Raw genomic sequence first — 18,573 nt, 5'->3', positions numbered from 1 at the left:
TTTACATAGCTACTTTTCATGATAAGATTAATTAGCTTCTGATTATTTATTTTTAATAATATTTTAAAGTAATTTTGGGTTTAGGATTAGAGCCTGATTTAACCATCATCCTCCACAAGGGGGAGACAAAGGCCGTGGTTTAAAGAATTTCCTGGTAAATCTGTAAGAAAATCTTCCTCATTAATGTTTGTAATAAGCCCCTTTCAAGATGGCCGCCACAGCTAAGCAACCTCAGCAAAGACAAAATAACAGAAGAACAGAAATAACAGGCCGAAACTCTGACAGTTTTGAAGATATTGAGCTAACATTTGGTGTGGTGGTAGCTGAGGGTCCTTCACAACACATACTTTAAGCTCGACGCAGTGCACAGCATTTCCCCTTAAAACTGGCATTAATTCAACAGTGTTCAGTCAGGTCATCTGGATGGTTTCTTTTTTTGCTGAGATGTTTTGTCCTTCATCCAAAGGACTTCATCAGTCCGAGGAGCCACTGAGCAGCACAAAAAAAACCACCTTTACCAGCAAACAGTTTTTCCCCCACTGATGAAGTCCTTTGGATGAGGGACGCAACGTCTCAGCAATAAAATAAACCCTCCAGATGACCTGACTGAACATTGATGGATTTGTACCTGGATTACTGAGCATGAACTTTGATGTGGCATTAATTGTTGGCGCCAATTCTGTTTGTTAGCAAAATATCTGATCCATTCTTTGGCTGTACGTCTTAAAGTCATTAATGTTTCAGTCTGCAGGTGGCGCCGCTGCCTAACAAGGTTTGAGACGCCTCTGGATGAGTGTCATGTCACTTATCAGGCCTCACAAGGTGTTAGAAAGTGTGCGTGTGTGTTCTGTTACTGACTTCCAGCGACCAGCAGCATCAAAGCGACTCTCGGTGCGGGTCACCTCTGAAGGATGCAACAACTTTGATGTCTGTGCCTCGAGGTCCACCGGTGAAGGATTTCAGACGCAGCTGAATCAGACAAACTGCTAATCTCTGACGAGTGCAGAGATTGTTAAACGTGACTTCTAAAACGTATTAAAACTCTTGTTTTATGGCGGAAAGATTTCTTATTACTTCTCTGATCCTCTGTCATCTCTTTGTAAAGAAATGATCTTTGAAGGTTCCATGCTGAGGTACTCTGAGAATATCTTATGGATGTCCACAAATTAAAAGCCTAGCTTTCCTTGGCTGCGTATCACCTGCTGCCTTTCATCCCTGAGACCTGCACTCGTTGTATCATGTGATGCAGTTTGTTCTCAGATCCCCTCAGAGGTCAGAGTGCACACATCCAAACTCTCTCACTTCCACTGTCTCTGAGCAGAGGAAATGTACAGATGTGCCAACCAGATGTTTCTGCTACTTAAAGATCATAAATCTTTGTTATGGTTCGTAATTTTTCCAACAAAGTTCAGTCAGGTCATGTGGATGGTTTATTTTTTTGTTGTGACGTTACATCCTTCATCCAAAGGACTTCATCAGTTTGAAGAGCAACAACAAACTGAGTCCCACAAGCTGCACACTCCCATAGTGGACCAACCAGTTTGATGGTGATAAGATGGTTTCTGGGGCCCGCCCTCTCCCCTGTCGACTCCTCTGAGGCAGCCATAGCCACATTGGTTCTAAACATCAAAGTTCATGCTCAATAATCCAGGTAAAAAATCCACACATGCCGTCCAACTATGATCGTTTGAACCACTTTGACTATGGCTGCCTCAGAGGAGTCGACGGGGGAGAGGGCGGAACCCAGAAACCATCTTATCACCAGCAAACTGGTTGGTCCACTATGGGAGTGTGTTGCTTATGGGACTGAGTTTGTTGTGGCTCCTCAGACTGATGAAGTCTTTTGGGTGAAGGACGAAACGTCTCAACAAAATAAAGAAACTGTCCAGATGACCTGACTGAACTTTGTTGGATTTTTTTACTTGAACTATTGAGCATGAACTTTGAGATTATTCATTTATTTTTGCTGCTTGATGTTTAATTTTTGCTCCGTGTTTCTGCCTGCCTGTGTTCACAACAGTGGCACGGTGCCTCAGTAGTTAGAGCTGATGCCTCGCAGTGAGAAGGTTGCTAGACCAATTCCCGGCCGGGACCTTTCTGGGTGAAGTTTGCATGTTCTCTCTGTGCATGCGTGGGTTTTCTCCGGATACTCCAGTTTCCTCCCACAGACCAAAAACATGCATGTTAGGCTGATTGGTAACTCTGAATTGTCTCTAGGTGTGAGAGTGAATTTGTCAAGCGAGAAGCGAGTTTGTCTTGTTTGTCTCTATGTGTCCCTGTGATGGACTGGAGACCTGTCCAGGGTGTCCTCACCTCTCGCACAGTGACTGCTGGATATGGACAATAGTGACCCCTGTGACCCAAAAAGGAAGAAGCGGTAAAGATATTGGATGCATGGATGGATGGATGGATGTACTCACAACATAGATAATAGCTTTGCGAGCCGACATGATGGAAACAAGGTTGCCTTTATGAAAACTGCAACAATTTCCTTTTTGCAGCCGCAACTTCCCCGACAACAGCGACCTCAGGACCAGTTGTTTGAATCTTCAGCTGGATTGATTTCAGCTCTCAGGAAATGCTTCAGTGAAATTAATTGTGTTTCCCTTTGGCACACGGAGTGATTTACAAAGTCTTAGTTTTTACTCTTGTTCCCTCTCTCTTCTTTGTTCTTAACTTTGACAGGATTAATTAAAGGATTCTCTGACAACCAGCTGCACACCAGAGGAGACAGAGCTTTTAAATTGTTTTTTATTTCCTCTCCCAGCACAGTCATAAGATCCTAATTTATATGTCAGCTTTTTACAAAACATCACTTCAGAAAGTCTAAATTATAGTTTAAGACATAGTTGTGCATTATTTGTTCAAATTCTGAGTAAACTGGGTCGAGGTTGGGTCTGTTTACCGACGCGTCTTGAACAAATTAGCATTTTAATGGAATTTTTTTTTTTCTTTTGCGACAGTCAGCGTCAACAAGTAAAGTTTGGCACCGAGCTGTGATTTCTGCAACGCTCCAAACAAGCACCTGATCTTCCTGTGAAAAATGTAACACACCCTTCCTCCCAGCAGATCCACGCACATAACTCAGCAGGGAGCGGTGCAGCTCTGTGACACGGCCTCAGAAACCTGCTCCGTCTACGGCAGACGGCTTCTTCTGTTTTCTATCAAGTGCAGAGTTGGGTTGCGTTCCACGCTCACTGGACTCTCAGCTGATGTAGACTCCAGCGTCATGTCTGCCTGAAGACAACAAACATGTAAATCTGCGTGACAGTCCTGCGCCCAGACATCATGTGTTTTCGTGTTAGTTGTGACAGCTTTAATGCTGCTTCATTTAACTCTAATCTGTTCACGGTCTGCCTTTTTTCGGCAACTTGTCACCCCTTGGTTGGTGAGACAACCAGGAAGTCCCCTTTTCAACCCTGATCTAATGTTCTCCACATCAAGTACTAGAACACAAAACATCTCAGTGAGAATATATTCCTCAGACTGAAGAAGTCCTTTGAATGAAGGACGAAACGTTTCATAAAAACACGAAACCATCCAGATGACCTGACTGAACATTGCTGGATTTTTACCTGGATTATTGAACATAAACTTTGCTGTTTTGAATCACTTTGGCATGACTGTCTCAGAGGAGTTGACGGGGGAGAGGGAGGGCCCTAGAGGCCATCTTAGCACCAGCAAACAGTTGTTTTCCACTCTGGAGTATGCAGTTTGTTTTGTGGCTGGCTACTCAGATTGAAGAAGTCCTTTGGATGATGGTCTCAGCAAAAAAAAAAAAAAAAAAAAAAAGAAACCATCCAGATGAGTTGACTGAACATTGTTGGATTTTTACCTGGATTATTGAGCATGAACTTTGGCAACGAGAAGATAGTTCTACTTTTAGCGTGTCAGACTCGCCCAAAAGTGGCAGTTAGCCGTCAGCTTTAAGCAACACTCCTTGCAACACTGAAACGACACAACACACACTATAATAATTATCTGCTTGAACGGTAGAAATACACAAACTAATTATAAAGAATTCAAAAAGACATGGCCCTACTCTAGAAGTGAAGGCTCATGGGAGTGGTGAACATCTTATGCTAACGCTAGCTTGAACAACAAGAGAAATGTAGTGTTTTCTTGATATTTTTTGTTTTCGTTCTCCTCTATAGTGGTGCTTGACAAAAATATTATACTTGGTAATTTCTTTATTGAGGAAAATGATTGTGTACTGTTATCACTACGTGTTGGATACACTGTGTATGTTAACGCAGATCAACAGCAAGCCAAACTCAATTTTCATGAGCCGGGAAACTGAGTGTCTTGCTCCTTATTACAGTCTTCTTGACAGCTTACTTTACAGTTGTTACTTGAAAAGCTCAATGAAAGGGGTTGAGTGAAAAGCCATTGCTTTCGAAGGCGTACAGTGCCTTGCAAAAGTATTCGGCCTCCTTGAACTTTTCAACCTTTTGCCACATTTCAGGCTTCAAACATAAAGATATAAAATTTTAATTATTTTGTGAAAAATCAACAACAAGTGGGACACAATCGTGAAGTGGAATGAAATTTATTGGATGTGTCAAACTTTTTTAACAAATAAAAAACTGAAAAGTGGGGTGTGCAATATTATTCGACCCCCTTGTGTTAATACTTTGTAGCGTCGCCTTTTGCTGCAGTTCCAGCTGCAAGTCTCTTGGGGTTTGTCTCTTTCAGTTTTGAACATGGAGACACTGAAATTCTTGCCCATTCTTCCTGCAAAACAGCTCGAGCTCAGTGAGGTTGGATGGAGAGCGTTTGTGAACAACAGTCTTCAGCTCTTTCCACAGATTCTCGATTGGATTCAGGTCTGGACTTTGACTTGGCCATTCCAACACCTGGATACGTTTATTTGTGAACCATTCCATTGTAGATTTGTCTTTATGTTTTGGATCATTGTCTTGTTGGAAGATAAATCTCCGTCCCAGTCTCAGGTCTCTTGCAGACTCAAACAGGTTTTCTTCCAGAATGGTCCTGTATTTGGCCCCATCCATCTTCCCATCAATTCTGACCATCTTCCCTGTCCATGCTGACGAAAAGCAGGCCCAAACCATGATGCTGCCACCACCATGTTTGACAGAGGGGATGGGGTGTTCAGGGTGATGAGCTCTGTTGCTTTTACGCCAAACATATCGTTTTGCATTGTGGCCAAACAGTTGGATTTTGGTTTCATGTGACCAGAGCACCTTCTTCCACATGTTTGGTGTGTCTCCCAGGTGCTTGTGGCAAACTTTAAACAACACTTTTTATGGAGATCTTTGAGAAATGGCTTTCTTCTTGCCACTCTTCCATAAAGGCCAGATTTGTGCAGTGTATGACTGATTGTTGTCCTATGGACAGACTCTCCCACCTCAGCTGTAGATCTCTGCAGTTCATCCAGAGTGATCATGGGCCTCTCGGCTGCATCTCTGATCAGTCTTCTCCTTGTTCGAGATGAAAGTTTAGAGGGACGGCCGGGTCTTGGTAGATTTGCAGTGGTCTGATACTCCTTCCATTTCAATATGATTGCTTGCACAGTGCTCCTTGGGATGTTTAAAGCTTGGGAAATCTTTTTGTATCCAAATACGTCTTTAAACTTCTCCACAACAGTATCTCGGACCTGCCTGTGTTCCTTGGTCTTCATGATGCTCTCTGTGCTTTGAACAGAACCCTGAGACTATCGCAGAGCAGGTGCATTTATACGGAGACTTGATTACACACAGGTGGATTCTATTTATCATCATCAGTCATTTGGGACAACATTGGATCATTCATAGATCCTCACTGAACTTCTGGAGTGAGTTTGCTGCACTGAAAGTAAAGGGGCCCAATAATATTGCACGCCCCACTTTTCAGTTTTTTATTTGTTAAAAAAGTTTGACACATCCAATAAATTTCATTCCACTTCACGATTGTGTCTCACTTGTTGTTGATTCGTCACAAAAAATTAAAATTTTATATCTTTATGTTTGAAGCCTGAAATGTGGCAAAAGTTGGAAAAGTTCAAGGGGGCTGAATACTTTCGCAAGGCACTGTAAATAAAAATTTTGGACACAGGAGCTGGGATTTTCCAACTGACAACTGCTTCTGCTACCCATAATGCATTGCAATCGAAAGATTTGCCTTCAAAATAAAATACAGATAAACCAACACTGGCTGTATAGAAATTTTCTTAGCTAAATGTCCATCTTTTTAACATGAATTATTACAGATTAATTATTATTTATTTTTTATCACTACCTTATTATGAACTATTTTTAACCTTAAGCATTGGGCAGAACAGATCATATATTACATAATGGTGAGTGGTAAAAGTATGCGAACCTCTAGGATTAGCAGTTTTGTGGGCGGATGAGACCAAAATAGAATTTTTTGGTTTAAATGAAAAGTTTTGTGTTTGAAGAAAGGAAAACTTTGCATCCCTAAATAAGGACCTTATCCCATGTGTGAAACATGGTGGTGGTAATATCATAGTTTGGGTCTGTTTTGCTGCATCTGGGCCAGGACGGCTTGAAATCATTCATGGAACAATGAATTTGAAGGATTCTGGTGTGGGTGACACACCAGATACTGAAAGTAAAGTTTCACATACTTTTTCCACTCACAGATATTTAATATTGGATCATTTTCCTCAATACATAAATAAACAAGTATAATATGTTTGTCTCATTAATTTAACTGGGTTCTCTTCATCTACTTTTAGGACTTGTGTGAAAATCGGATGTTTTAGGTCATATTTATGTAGAAATATAGAAAATTATAAAGGCTTCACAAACTTTCAAGCACCACTGTACGTAGAAGTTCTACATCTAACTAAGTCTTGTGTTTCAAGAAATTCAATGTGCTGTGTGTGTAAAGTTACCTTTAAGCTGCAGTAACTTTTATCCGCCACAAGACAGGGGGCCTCGGCAGCACATCCATGCTAATGAGGACAACACAAAAGCAAAAACACTACAAAAATATTTTTGTTAAAAAAACAAAGAATAGTACAAATAATGACCTGATAACCTACAATTCATGCAAAAATCAACAATGGTAAAAACATACAGACATTTCAGAATTAACTAGCTTTTGTAAAAAAAAAAAAAAAGTTTTTTCAAGTACTTTACTTTAAAAGACCAAAACAATGCCCTTATTACTGAGGCCTTGATCAATCCAGTCCATCTCCTGCTCCATCCCACCATCACTCATCAACAAGACACTCAGACTCAAACTCCTCCACCGGAGGCAAAGACTCCGCTGATTCAGACGGGGACATTCTGCTGTTATCGGATGAGAACCATGACCTCGGACGAAGGGAGCTGACTCTAAATCCTTTCTTCCTTTTTGGATTGTGGGGGTTACTGGTGTCCATTTCCAGCAGTCACTGTGCAAGAGTGAGAGAGAGAGTCCATCACAGGCATCAAAGTTCATGCTCAGTCATCCAGGTACAAAATCAAATCATGGTCAATCAGGTCATCTGGACGGTTTCTTTTTTGTGGAAAGATGTTTCACCCTCTATCCAGAGTGTACTGCTTAATGGGGAAAACAGTTTACTCGGGACTCCTCAGACTGACGAAGCCCTCTGGATAGAAGGCAAAACGTCTTTCCACAAAAAAGAAACAGTCCAGATGACCTGATTGACCATTACTGGAGTCCATCACAGGGTTATAGAGACAAATGAGACAAAGAACCATACCAATCAGCCTAAAATGCATGTTTTTGTCTGTGGGAAGAAACCAGAGTACCTGGAGAAAACCCAACCATACTCAGAGAGAACAAACTCTACCCATAAAGGCCACCCAGCTGGGATTGGATCGCGCAACTGAGCCATAGTGCCACCCTGACTCCAAATCTGCAGCCAGCGTTTAAAAATCTGTTTTTTTTTTAAGTACAGCTCTGATCAACCGTTTATTAAAACTTTTAACTTAAATCCCATCTGGTGTCCAGTTTTACTACGTCAGTAGCGCAGACTACCAAACTCATGTAGCTAAAAATGGTCTAGACCACCACCAAAGGAGGACAAGTGAAGACATTTTCAATGCACACCGAGGCCATTCACACCTACAGTACATTTACTGCTACCCAAATGCAAACGGAAACAAATCGAAACAAGTGTTAGTGCCAGGTAAAAATTGAGGCAGTACTTTACCTGCATTTTTATCCCTATTTGAGCTTCTGCATGTCCAAACCATCCACAATTCACTTTCTTGCTTTGAAAAGAGGTATTTCTGGATTTAAATTGCAGCAATGAGTCTCTAGATAAAACAACAGCTTCATCAGATGAATGTTTTTCACCCGTCAGATGAATGCCTTGGCTGTAGGAGCTGAGACGTCAGTAAGCAGAAGAACCTTTAAGGTGTATCTTCAAGTTCTTGAACAGCTTTTTTGTTTCCAGAGTTGGAGCACGTATAACGCAAACAGTACAATAGCTGTCAAGAAAAGTCAAATACCGTATTTTCCGCCGTACACACTGCACTGCCCTATAAGTTGCATCAGTCCATATTTGTCTAATAAAGTGGAAAAATCCATAAATATGTTGCTTTGCCGCATATGTCGCAGGGCATGCAAATTACCGGTATGCAAAAAAAAAAAAAAAAAAAAAACCCTGCAACTTATACAGCGAAAAATATGGTAATGTGCTGAACAGTGCTCAAAAAGCTGAAAGCGGCTGAGATGAAGCTCAGTATGCCAGAGGGGTTTCACTGGAAACTGTCTTGTGACCTTTTGTTCTTACACATATTGATTCCAGTTGCAGAGAGCAGAACTAAAGGAACCTTACAGTATCTGAAATGTGGATGTGTGTTTGTCGTGTCAATATTCAATATATCTGCACGACCGCACCATCACTGTGGCATTTAGCCTCCATCCAATCTTTCACATGTTTAAGATTTGCATTTTCTTTCACATCCTCAAGTCCCTGAGTCTCCTCTGACACCAAAGAGAGTCATTTCTGTTTGTGGTCTCCTCTCTGTCTTATAGTTGTCTGCATCATTTCTCCCCAGCGTTCCCCTTATTGCATGTGTACTGGCTGCGTCTGACTCATTCTAAATCTGGATGCACGGTACGACCCAAAAAAGCAGTTTTTCTATGCACGTGGTTAGTTTGGGGTATACGCAGTGCACTGATAGGACACAAAACTAAAGGAGAGCAGGGACACCCAGAGGTTCTGGGAGAGCTGAATCCAAATCATTTATGTAGAACGGTTTGGAATTCAGCCCGCCGTCAAACAATGATCTCTCCCTCCACCGCAGCAGCTGTCGGTGCCTGTATTCTGACAAAACTAAAACATGAGTTTCTGTCAGTACTGTGCATAAGTCTTGAGCCAGGAAGGCTCAAGAGGTGAAAAACCTGACATGAAAGATGCTGTAGAAGAGGAGTCAGAAAATGAGGTTCCTTCTTTCTCATGGAATCAGTCAGACTTCTGGCTCAAAACGCCCCAGCTTGATTTTTAACTGGTACAGGCAAAAGAGCACACTTTTCTTCCACCTTTGGCTTTCGTTTACTGGCTTCTGGCACCCATACAAATTCATTTTATAATTCTTTTATATGTTTTCATCACTCTGATCTGCTGCAGCCATATGCATCACAGCTCCCTGACGTTAGATCAGATGCTTTTCATGGTTCCAAGGACACAATGCAAGCTCAGAGGTGATACTCAGGTCCAAAACTGTGGAATGATTTGCCGCTGGGTGTTGTGGAGGCTCCTTCTCTTGCTGTGTCGAAGTCTAATTTAAAAACAACAAAGTCCATGCTCATAATAGTATGGTAATTTAAAAACACTTTTATTCCCTGGCCTTCACCTCACTGTGTTTTTATTGTTCTGTTTCTTTTGTTTTCCTTCCTTCCTGTATTTTATCCTGTGTCCTCTGCTCGTTTGCTTTATTGTACAGCACTCTGTTTGGCCTTCTCGCTGTGTTTAAGTCCTTCATAAATAAAGTGGTGCAGCGTCTAGATGGTAATTTTTTTTATACTGGTCAGTTTTGATTGAGAACGCACAAAGATGCTCTTCTGTACCCTTGTTCAAAATATGAAATGATTTAAAAATAAATGACCTTGACAAACTATAATGTGTAATAAATAGAAAGCTTAACTGTCAACTTGTGGTCAAAATGAGTCCGATTTTTGTTTGTGTTGATTTTTTTGTGTACAGGCACAATGCTGACTTACCCTTAGATTTTTTTATTTTTTTAACTTTTTGATAACCTTGTATGATTCATAGGTGAAAAATCAGCTGATGATGAAGTGCCATCACCCACACTGACAAAACCCACGGAGGATGAAGATCATTTGACAGTTTTCCTCTGAATCAGTTTTACATTCTGTTATGTGAGCAAACACCTTTAAATAGTTACTTTCTTCTGTCAGAAAGCAGTAACAGACTCTTTTTTTAAATCTGCCTCGTATGATCATTTAAAAAATGAACAAAACAAATTGCTCTGAAAATGATCAGATAAAAGAACTGGACTGAAAGGAGTTAAAAACAGTCAACAACCAGAGAAGAGCAAAAAAACTATTTAAAAATAATAATAATTCAGAACATCTTACTGTAAAAGCTTTTGTACAGTAAAGAAAATGTTATTTAATTACTTGGATGAACTTTTAAACCATTAGAAGTTGGACGACAGCTCCCAACAACCTCTGACATAAATCCTCACTGATACAGAAGTGCAACACGCAGCGAGACATATTGTCAGTTCCAGAAACCACAGAAGCATGTTGATGATGTGAGAAGGTTCAGACAGGACTGTTTTCACAGAGAAGCTTGAGGTTTCTCTATCAGCTCCGAAACCTGCAGTGCTGCCAAGTCAAACCACCAAAAGTCAGCCACACGGGATGAAAACGACTCTTAATTGTGTGAATGTTTATGAAGCATTCACACTATTGTGATCCATTTTTCTTCTGTACGTTTTTCTGCATCTTTCTTGCTCCACAATGTTTGTGCTATTTCAGCAAATCATATATCAAAATGTTTATCTCTTTCAGGAGAAGGGTGCTATGACTTTAGGTATTGGTGCAATTTTAGCTTTTTGAAATATTTGGCCTTTTCTGCCATTTTTTTTTAATTAAACTCATTTTCCATCCTTCAAATCTTTAGCTCTGTTTACAGCCTTTTACTGATCCTTTCACATTTTGTTCTAGTTCAGCTTCTTTCAGCCTCCTTGTGCAAATTCAAACATTTTTTTCAGCTACTTTCAGCTAATTTCAGCTGTTTTGTGCTCCTTTCTGCTAAATACAACATTTTTGTGCTTCTTCTAACTTCTTTCTGCTAATTTCAGCTTGATATGCTCCTTTCAGCTTATTTCTGCAAGTTTAAGCTTTTTCTGCTATTTCAGTTACTATTTAGCTGTTTATGTTAATTTTAGTGTTTTTCAGATAAGTTCCACTTCTTTGTGCTAATTTTTGCGTCTTTCAGACTAATTAAGCAAATGTGTTCTTTCTGCCTTCACCTGCTAATTTAAGCTTGTTCTTTTCAGCTACTTTTTTAAAATAATTTTTTAGATAATTTCAGCTGTTTTCTGATCAATTCAAGTTTTTTTGTGATAACTTCTGCTACTTTCAATCTAATGAACTTCTTTCTACTACTGTCAGCTTGTTGTGCTTTGTAACTGCCATTTGTTTATTGCCATGGCAACCCAGAAGTTCTCAAGTCGCTGCATAGTCAAAACATATTTACTTCTTTGAGCAATATCCTATATTCAGGTACGTCAGATGTTTGCAACATGTTTCCTACAATTTATGTTTATTGTGTTTAAATGATTTGTTTGAAACACAGCGAACCGGAAGCGGTACTGAAAGTAAAATAAATCAAACAGACAGAACAGCGCGGAGGCTACCTCATATTTCTGCAACTGGTTTTTAACTGGCGAACACGGTAATGCTAATAAATGTAAAGTTACATTGTTAAGCCTTGTATACTATAAAACTGTGAGAGGCAGAAAAATAAGTCAATATGATATATGTTGTTTATAGAAGTTTATGTTTAAAGATGTATTGTATTTATTTATTTATAGTTTTCACGGTGCTCTGTGGTTCTAAAGTGGAATAAACTGGACATCAGTATGACGCATGGCTTTTTGAGACCAGTGCAGTTACACGCCCATTTCATTTATGCTAGTGTCAGTAATTTCAGCTACTATTTAGCTGCATATGCTATTTCTAGCTTTTTCAGCTAATTCCACATTTTTTAAACTAATTTCAGCTCGTTCCACTTTCTTCTGGTCGTTTAAGCTTCTTTCTGCCTTTTCAGCTACTTTTCAGCATTTTTTTTCCTTCTAATTTTAGCATTTTATAGCTAATTTCATAATTTTTGTGCTCATTTTTGCTTATTTAATTAAACCTAATAGGGCAAACGTGTTCTTTCTGCCTTTTTCTGCTAATTTAGGCTTGTTCTTCAATTTCAGCTACATTTCAATATGTTTTTAGCTAATTTCAGCTGTTTTCAGCAAGTTCAGCATTCACACTGCATTTTCGCAGTAAATTCAATTTCTCTAATTATAATGAACTTGATTAAACACAAGACTGGAAAACATAATTTGCACTGAAACAGAGTCACGGTGATAAAACAACACCTCGAGGTCAGGTGAAAGTATCACTTCCATTTGTCACGTCTGAGAGATGAGTCACCTGTCTGCATTTCTCCCTAATAAAAACCAAGGCCACGGTCTTCACTGTCTTTATAATCTGCGTGACAACCGCGTTTTTGTTTACCGTAACCCGTCTGCCCGGTGCAGTTTGTGTTGTGCTCATTACCTCAGATAACTTGTGCTTAGCGGAGGATAAAGGCGTTGTGATTTTGTCTTTTGGGCCCAAAGCGTTTTGAATGTAAATGGGATTTGGTGTAAACAAAGAATAAATCACTAGCTGGAGTTCTTTTCTTCCATTGTACAAAACACAACGTATGAATGCAAAATGCACCCAACAGGTATGAGGTGTCAGAGACAAAGGATAAAATAGGCAGTGTTCAGTTTTTTTCATTTTTATCATCCTCAACATACGCGTTCAGAGAGCAGGAAACGCCTGTAAAGGTTACAAACAGTCCATTATGTTCATTCAAGTCCTATATTATCCAACAAAACATACAAATGCACAGTTTAACACTATAAAAAGTCCGATTTTATATATTTAGTTAGTTTTACAGTAAAATAAAGGCAGATAAATACAAATAAATTAACATGACATCACTTCAGAATGTGTGAAACAACGAACGATGACGGTCATGTTTTATTAAAAGCATGAATACTGCACAAAAAGAAGTAACTGAAGCAGATAAAAGATAACTAATGCTTTGCTCATGTGACTTGTCGGGTCAGTCCAGTTTGTGTATCAAGCTGAGAAACAGCCCAATGTGCAAATTAATTTGGTCGTCAGTTAAAAGAACAGACACAAACATCTTCACTCATTCATATTTACAAGATTAAGACAAAATGATTGAATGTGGTAACAGCTCGTTTCCGGTTGGTTTGTTGCTTTTACATGAGTTAATAACTTCAATGATTTCATACATCTTGTATATTTACAGTTTAATTAGAACTTTGAGAAGAATTCAAAAAGTGTAGAAAGAGCCAATGAACCTTTTTTTTTTTAAATAGATAAACAAAACAAATAGATGTCATGTTAAGCCTGGACGCATGTGCCTTGTGTGTTTCAGTTACATCAAGTCTGCTGACAGGATGACTGATGGACCGGCTCTAGCTTGAGCTTTTATGTTCTTTTACTGGAGCGCTGGTGTTGGTTCTCTTACTCTGCGCTGACGGCTTCGTCCATTTGTCCCTCAGACCTCTGAAGCTGTAGAGTCTGCCAAAAGGTAAGTTAAATGGACCCCTCCCTTCCTCCGGTTCAGGAGCTGCCTGTTCACGTATCTTCTGGAGCGGGCCTTGAGGACTGACCTGAGGTTGTAGGTTAGAGTGCGTGTAGAGATAGGAGGCCTGGGGCGTCGGAGCCTGGATTTGAGACTGGTCATCTTTTGACCTAATCTGTGCTGCCGGAGTCTGTTGAGAAATAAGACTGTTGGGGGCCTGTTTTCGACCAACTACAGACCCAGTGGGACCCCCAGTAACTAGTGCGGGGCTTCTGGATCTGGGTCTGCGAGTAGATGATGTGTTATCTGAGACTTTGAAACCACCGTAGAACACTCTGCTTTCTCTCTGACGTCCTGGAGGACGAGTCCTGGAAATCAGGGGGCCTGAAAGGGATCGAGGGGCCCTCAGTGGTTGGGAAGAGGAGGGAGGTCCATTGCCCTGCTGCTGAGGTCGCTCTAGTTTAGACGGATTGTTAGCAACCTGTACAAAAAAACAACATGTTTAGCTTGTTGCAACACATCAACAAACTCCTTTTTAACACTTCTTATTTACAGTAATAATAATAATAATAATAATAATATTAATAATAATAATGCTGCCAGAGTCTCTTTTTGGGAGTGGTCAGGATAGAACATATTTCCCCAGTTTTAGCTTCTCTCCACTGGCTCCCTGTCAAATCCAGAACTGAATTCAAAATCTTACTTCTAACCTACAAAGCTCTCAACAACCTAGCTCCATCTTATATTACAGATCTTATTGTTCCATATTTTCCTAACAGAACACTTTGCTGTCAGACTGCAGGCTTACTTGCTGTTCCTAGAGTTTCCAAAAGCAGAATAGGAGGAAGATCTTTCAGTTCTCAGGCTCCTCTCTTGTGGAACCAACTTCCAGTTTCTGTCCATGAAGCTGACACATTGTCCAGTTTTAAGACTGGGCTTAAGACTTTCCTTTTTGATAAATCCTATACAGTAGTCGCTCGCTACGTCGCAGTTCGTTTTTCGTGGACTCGCTCTATCATGGTTTTTCAAAATAAGATTGGACATGACACACAATGGCTGAATGAATGATGGATGAGCCGCACGATCAGCATAGACTTTTTATATAAAATAAATTATTTTAAATGATTTAGCACCTGTGTGCAGCCCACAGCTGTGGGAGAAGCTTCCTCCTGCAGCCAATCAGCTGATCTCCGTGCACAGCAGAGAAGTGGGCGTGGCCGAGAGTGCAGCCGGAAAATAAACTACTACTTACTACTTGTACTACTATTCTTACTTCACAGTTTTTCACTTATCGCGGTTCTTCAGGGTGCGAATCCCCCACTATAAATGAGGGACTACTGTAGTTAGTAAGTTTGGTTTTCTTACCTATTCCTTATCCTATGCTGCTATAACCTTAGATTTGAGAATGGAGAGCTAACTGACGTCATTTCATCAAATGAACAGTTTGCATTTGTAATTATTCCTTCTTAGCATGTGATTTCTGTTTTTTTGTCGTTCCACCTGATGGCCTCCATCCTGGAGGCCTCCATTGTGTGTTCATTTTCTCCTTCCTGTCCTCTCAAACGCAGCCGGTCGAAGCAGATGGCTGCTTGTCCTGAGCCTGGTTTTGCTTGAGGTTTCTTCTTCATGACAGAGTTTTTCCTTTCCACTGTTGCCTTTGTGCTTGCTTAGGTTGGGAGACTGTGACCAAGTGAAAACTCAAAGCAATCTGTTGGCTCCTTAGATAAATAATGTTATTCATTGACTTTATATGTATCCGTGTTTCTGTTCAGTGACCTGAGATGGCTCCTGTTTGGCGCTGTATAAACAAACTGAATTGAAACTGAATTAATAATGTCTAAAACAAATTACCAAGCGTGATAATAAATTACACTGATAAAAAATGGAAGAGGACTCAGAACCACAGGAAGTGAAAGTATCAATCTTTCGTCGATTTATGAATATTGTATCCGATTGAACCAATGTGTCACTTTATGTCAAACTGTCACTTTCATTTAGCCTTTGTGTCCTTGTTCAACAGCTGTGTTTTAACTTAGTCACCCTTCACACTGAATGACTACCTTGTTTCAACATAAAAAAAAAAAATGTTCAGGAAGTTGATGGTTTCTGCAGGATTTTAGTGTTGCCTTTAGAGGAGTATGCCTGGTTCACACTGATTTTCCTCTGTCATAAACTACCAGTGCGTTCCATACTTTGCTAAACTGAGAGTCTGAAATCAACCCATGTCACACTGCATGATACAAGTTTTAATACTTGCTGGACTGTACGACTGGTTGTTGCAGAAAAATTGAGCATCCACCAAAATATCTACCAAATAAAGCTCATGACCCAACATTTTCTTCAGATCATTTTCACAATTAAAGATAAGTAGCTGCCTTCTGCCATTGTCTGGGACAGTCGTATCAGGATGAGCAGACAGTGTAGTAAGTAACTCAATAAAATATGTTTTATTGAAATCATAAACATCATACTGTCACTTGTGGTAACTTTTACAGTTCTACTTGTATCTATCATGACAGTCTCAGAAACTATAATTTCAAGAAATACACATTTTTTATTTCTTAACAAAAACACAACTAATTTTGTTTTGCAAACAAAAGCTCAATTTAGTTTCCTGCTCTCCTACTTTTTCTTTTACTGGACTCACTTTTTGTGCCGTCTTCATGCTAATTTGAGCTAAATAGCTGAAGACTGAACACGTAGGGGAACAAAAATCTAGATCTAGTTCAAGAAAAAGTACAGGGCAGATAAAAATGTACACAATTCTAATCATTTTCTACAGTTTATGTCCTGTGGTGATATTTGATATTGATAAAAAGGTTGTAAGATTTAATATTGTTACATATCTACGTGGGCATCAATGCAGGAGCTGACACAATGTTTATGATGCCAAACTAAAACAGCTTTTCTGTTTTCTAAATTAAGACTTTGGAAACACTGCACTATCGCTGATGAAATTGAAGAATATACCGACATCCCACAATTCTTTCTAGATGCTACATCAAAACTGACGCTCAATTAATTTCACAGCTGCTCATTACATGTTAATATGTAATGATTTATATAAGGACAGGTGGATCAGTGTGCAAGTATAAAAGTGACAATGTATGCATTTACTTCAGAGGCTTTTATCTTTTTTTGTGTTGGATTTTTTAATATATTGAAACCAAAGCTATTTTGTAAAGTTATTTTTACTAGTTTTTCTAGTCTACTATCTCCAATAGAAAAAGGCTAACTTTCAGAAATTCATACTTATGCTGCTAAAAAAAACTGCATTGTTCCCAAGAAATTCAGTGTTAGCCATACCTTCTGTCCCTTGGTCTCTCTGGTAGGCTGTCTTCCTCTCTTCTCCTCATTGTTGGGTTTTAGTGAAGCTTGGTTTGGTGCCTCCTCCTTTCTTAAAGATGCTTTTTCTGGATGGTCTTCTTTAGAAGAAACCTCTTCCAGTTTAACGTCACCAGTGGACAATCGCTTTGATTCGGTTTCCTGACCAGTTGATCCTGCTCCAGTCACTTTTCTGTCAACCACGTTATCAATTGCTGAGTTGATTAGTGCTCTTTTTTGCATACAAGTCTGGGCCTCATTGCCTTTTGCTACCGTTTCAGTTAAATCATCTTCATATTGTGCATGCTTCATCATTCTAATGGCTTCTTGACTGTCTGTCTCCTCAGTCTCATGGGATTCTTGGTTCATCTTCTCTGTGTTGCTCCTTCTCACCCATATGTCCTCTTCTTGGTCACTTGCATTTATGTCCTCCTTTGGCTCACATTTTTGCCTATTTATTCTGAGTGAAGACGAAGTGACTTCAGTAGTTCTGGGCAAAAGATCAACTTCAGTGCTTGAAGTGTTCTGATCTGCAGTGCCTTCTGTTGCAGCAATAGGGCAATAATTATAGTTTACAAGACTAGTGCCTGTGTTAGCAGCTACGAGACTGATAAGTTCATCCATTACCTTATAGTTAGTGGATTCACTTGTGTCCGGGTTGAGCTCTATCGAAGGAAAGTCACAACATTCATAAAATTCTTCCGATGTGTTGGAGAAAGTGGAGTCTTCTCTTGGTGAGAAGTACCCATCACTAGTGTCAGACACAGGTGTTTGAAAGTCCGGAGTGTACGATCGTGGGACGGGTGAAGTTGTTTGTGAATTTGGGGTAGGCGAGCGTGAAGAAAGTGCATCAGAAGTGGAAGCTTTCACAGCAGCTGATTTTGATTCTTGCATTGTAATTGGTGAATTTGAGGTTGCTTGTAGAAAAGGGAAACTTAAATGTAAGGGTTTCTCTGCCGTGTTTGTACCTGTTTCTGATTGTTCATGATAGGCAATGTGTTTCTCCTTTTGTCTGAGTTTGACTTGTGTTTGTTTGTCTGGCTGATTGAGTGCATTTCCAACAAATACGTGTATTTTGTCATCATTACTGTCTTTCAATATGTGTGGTGGGCTCTGTGTTGGATCATTCATTGGAGATTTTAAAGTGTCTGCTGCCTCTAAAACATCTAGGTCTTGTGACATAAACTTACTAAATGATATTATCTGAGGCTCATGTGACCTTGCAAGGTATCTTTGGGGCTGTATACAATTTGGCACTTTAGCAAGTTCACAGTTTGTCAGGGTTTCTTCTGTCTGTTCTGTTCGTACAAAGTCTGAACATGTCTTGGAATCTGTCAACATCAAAATGTTGGAATCAACATCTTTAGGAATTATTTCTTGAGTATTTGCACCCACTGTCTTTAGTGGATCAGTAATCAGAAGATCTGATTGCATTTTTAATTTGGTTCCAGTGACTGACAGCTCCCCTGCTA

The 18,573-nt window shown here is 39.8% G+C and overlaps 1 protein-coding gene across 1 annotated transcript in view; it reads right to left on the bottom strand.

The window, feature by feature from the left end:
* Positions 1–3,135: 3,135 nt before the first annotated feature.
* LOC119421118 (protein FAM83G) overlaps positions 3,136–18,573 on the bottom strand; it is a 33,116-nt gene continuing 17,678 nt past the window's right edge. The window contains exon 5 of the mRNA XM_037688513.1: positions 3,136–3,237. Coding sequence (XP_037544441.1) covers positions 3,136–3,237 — 102 coding nt within the window. The remainder of the gene's footprint in view (positions 3,238–18,573) is intronic.

This window comes from Nematolebias whitei, chromosome 15 (assembly GCF_014905685.2).
Source record: "Nematolebias whitei isolate Nwh7 chromosome 15, NemWhi1, whole genome shotgun sequence".
Taxonomy (NCBI): Eukaryota; Metazoa; Chordata; class Actinopteri; order Cyprinodontiformes; family Rivulidae; genus Nematolebias; species Nematolebias whitei.
The sequence above is the reverse complement of the archived record's forward strand: the minus strand, read 5'-3'. Positions and strand labels throughout refer to the sequence as shown.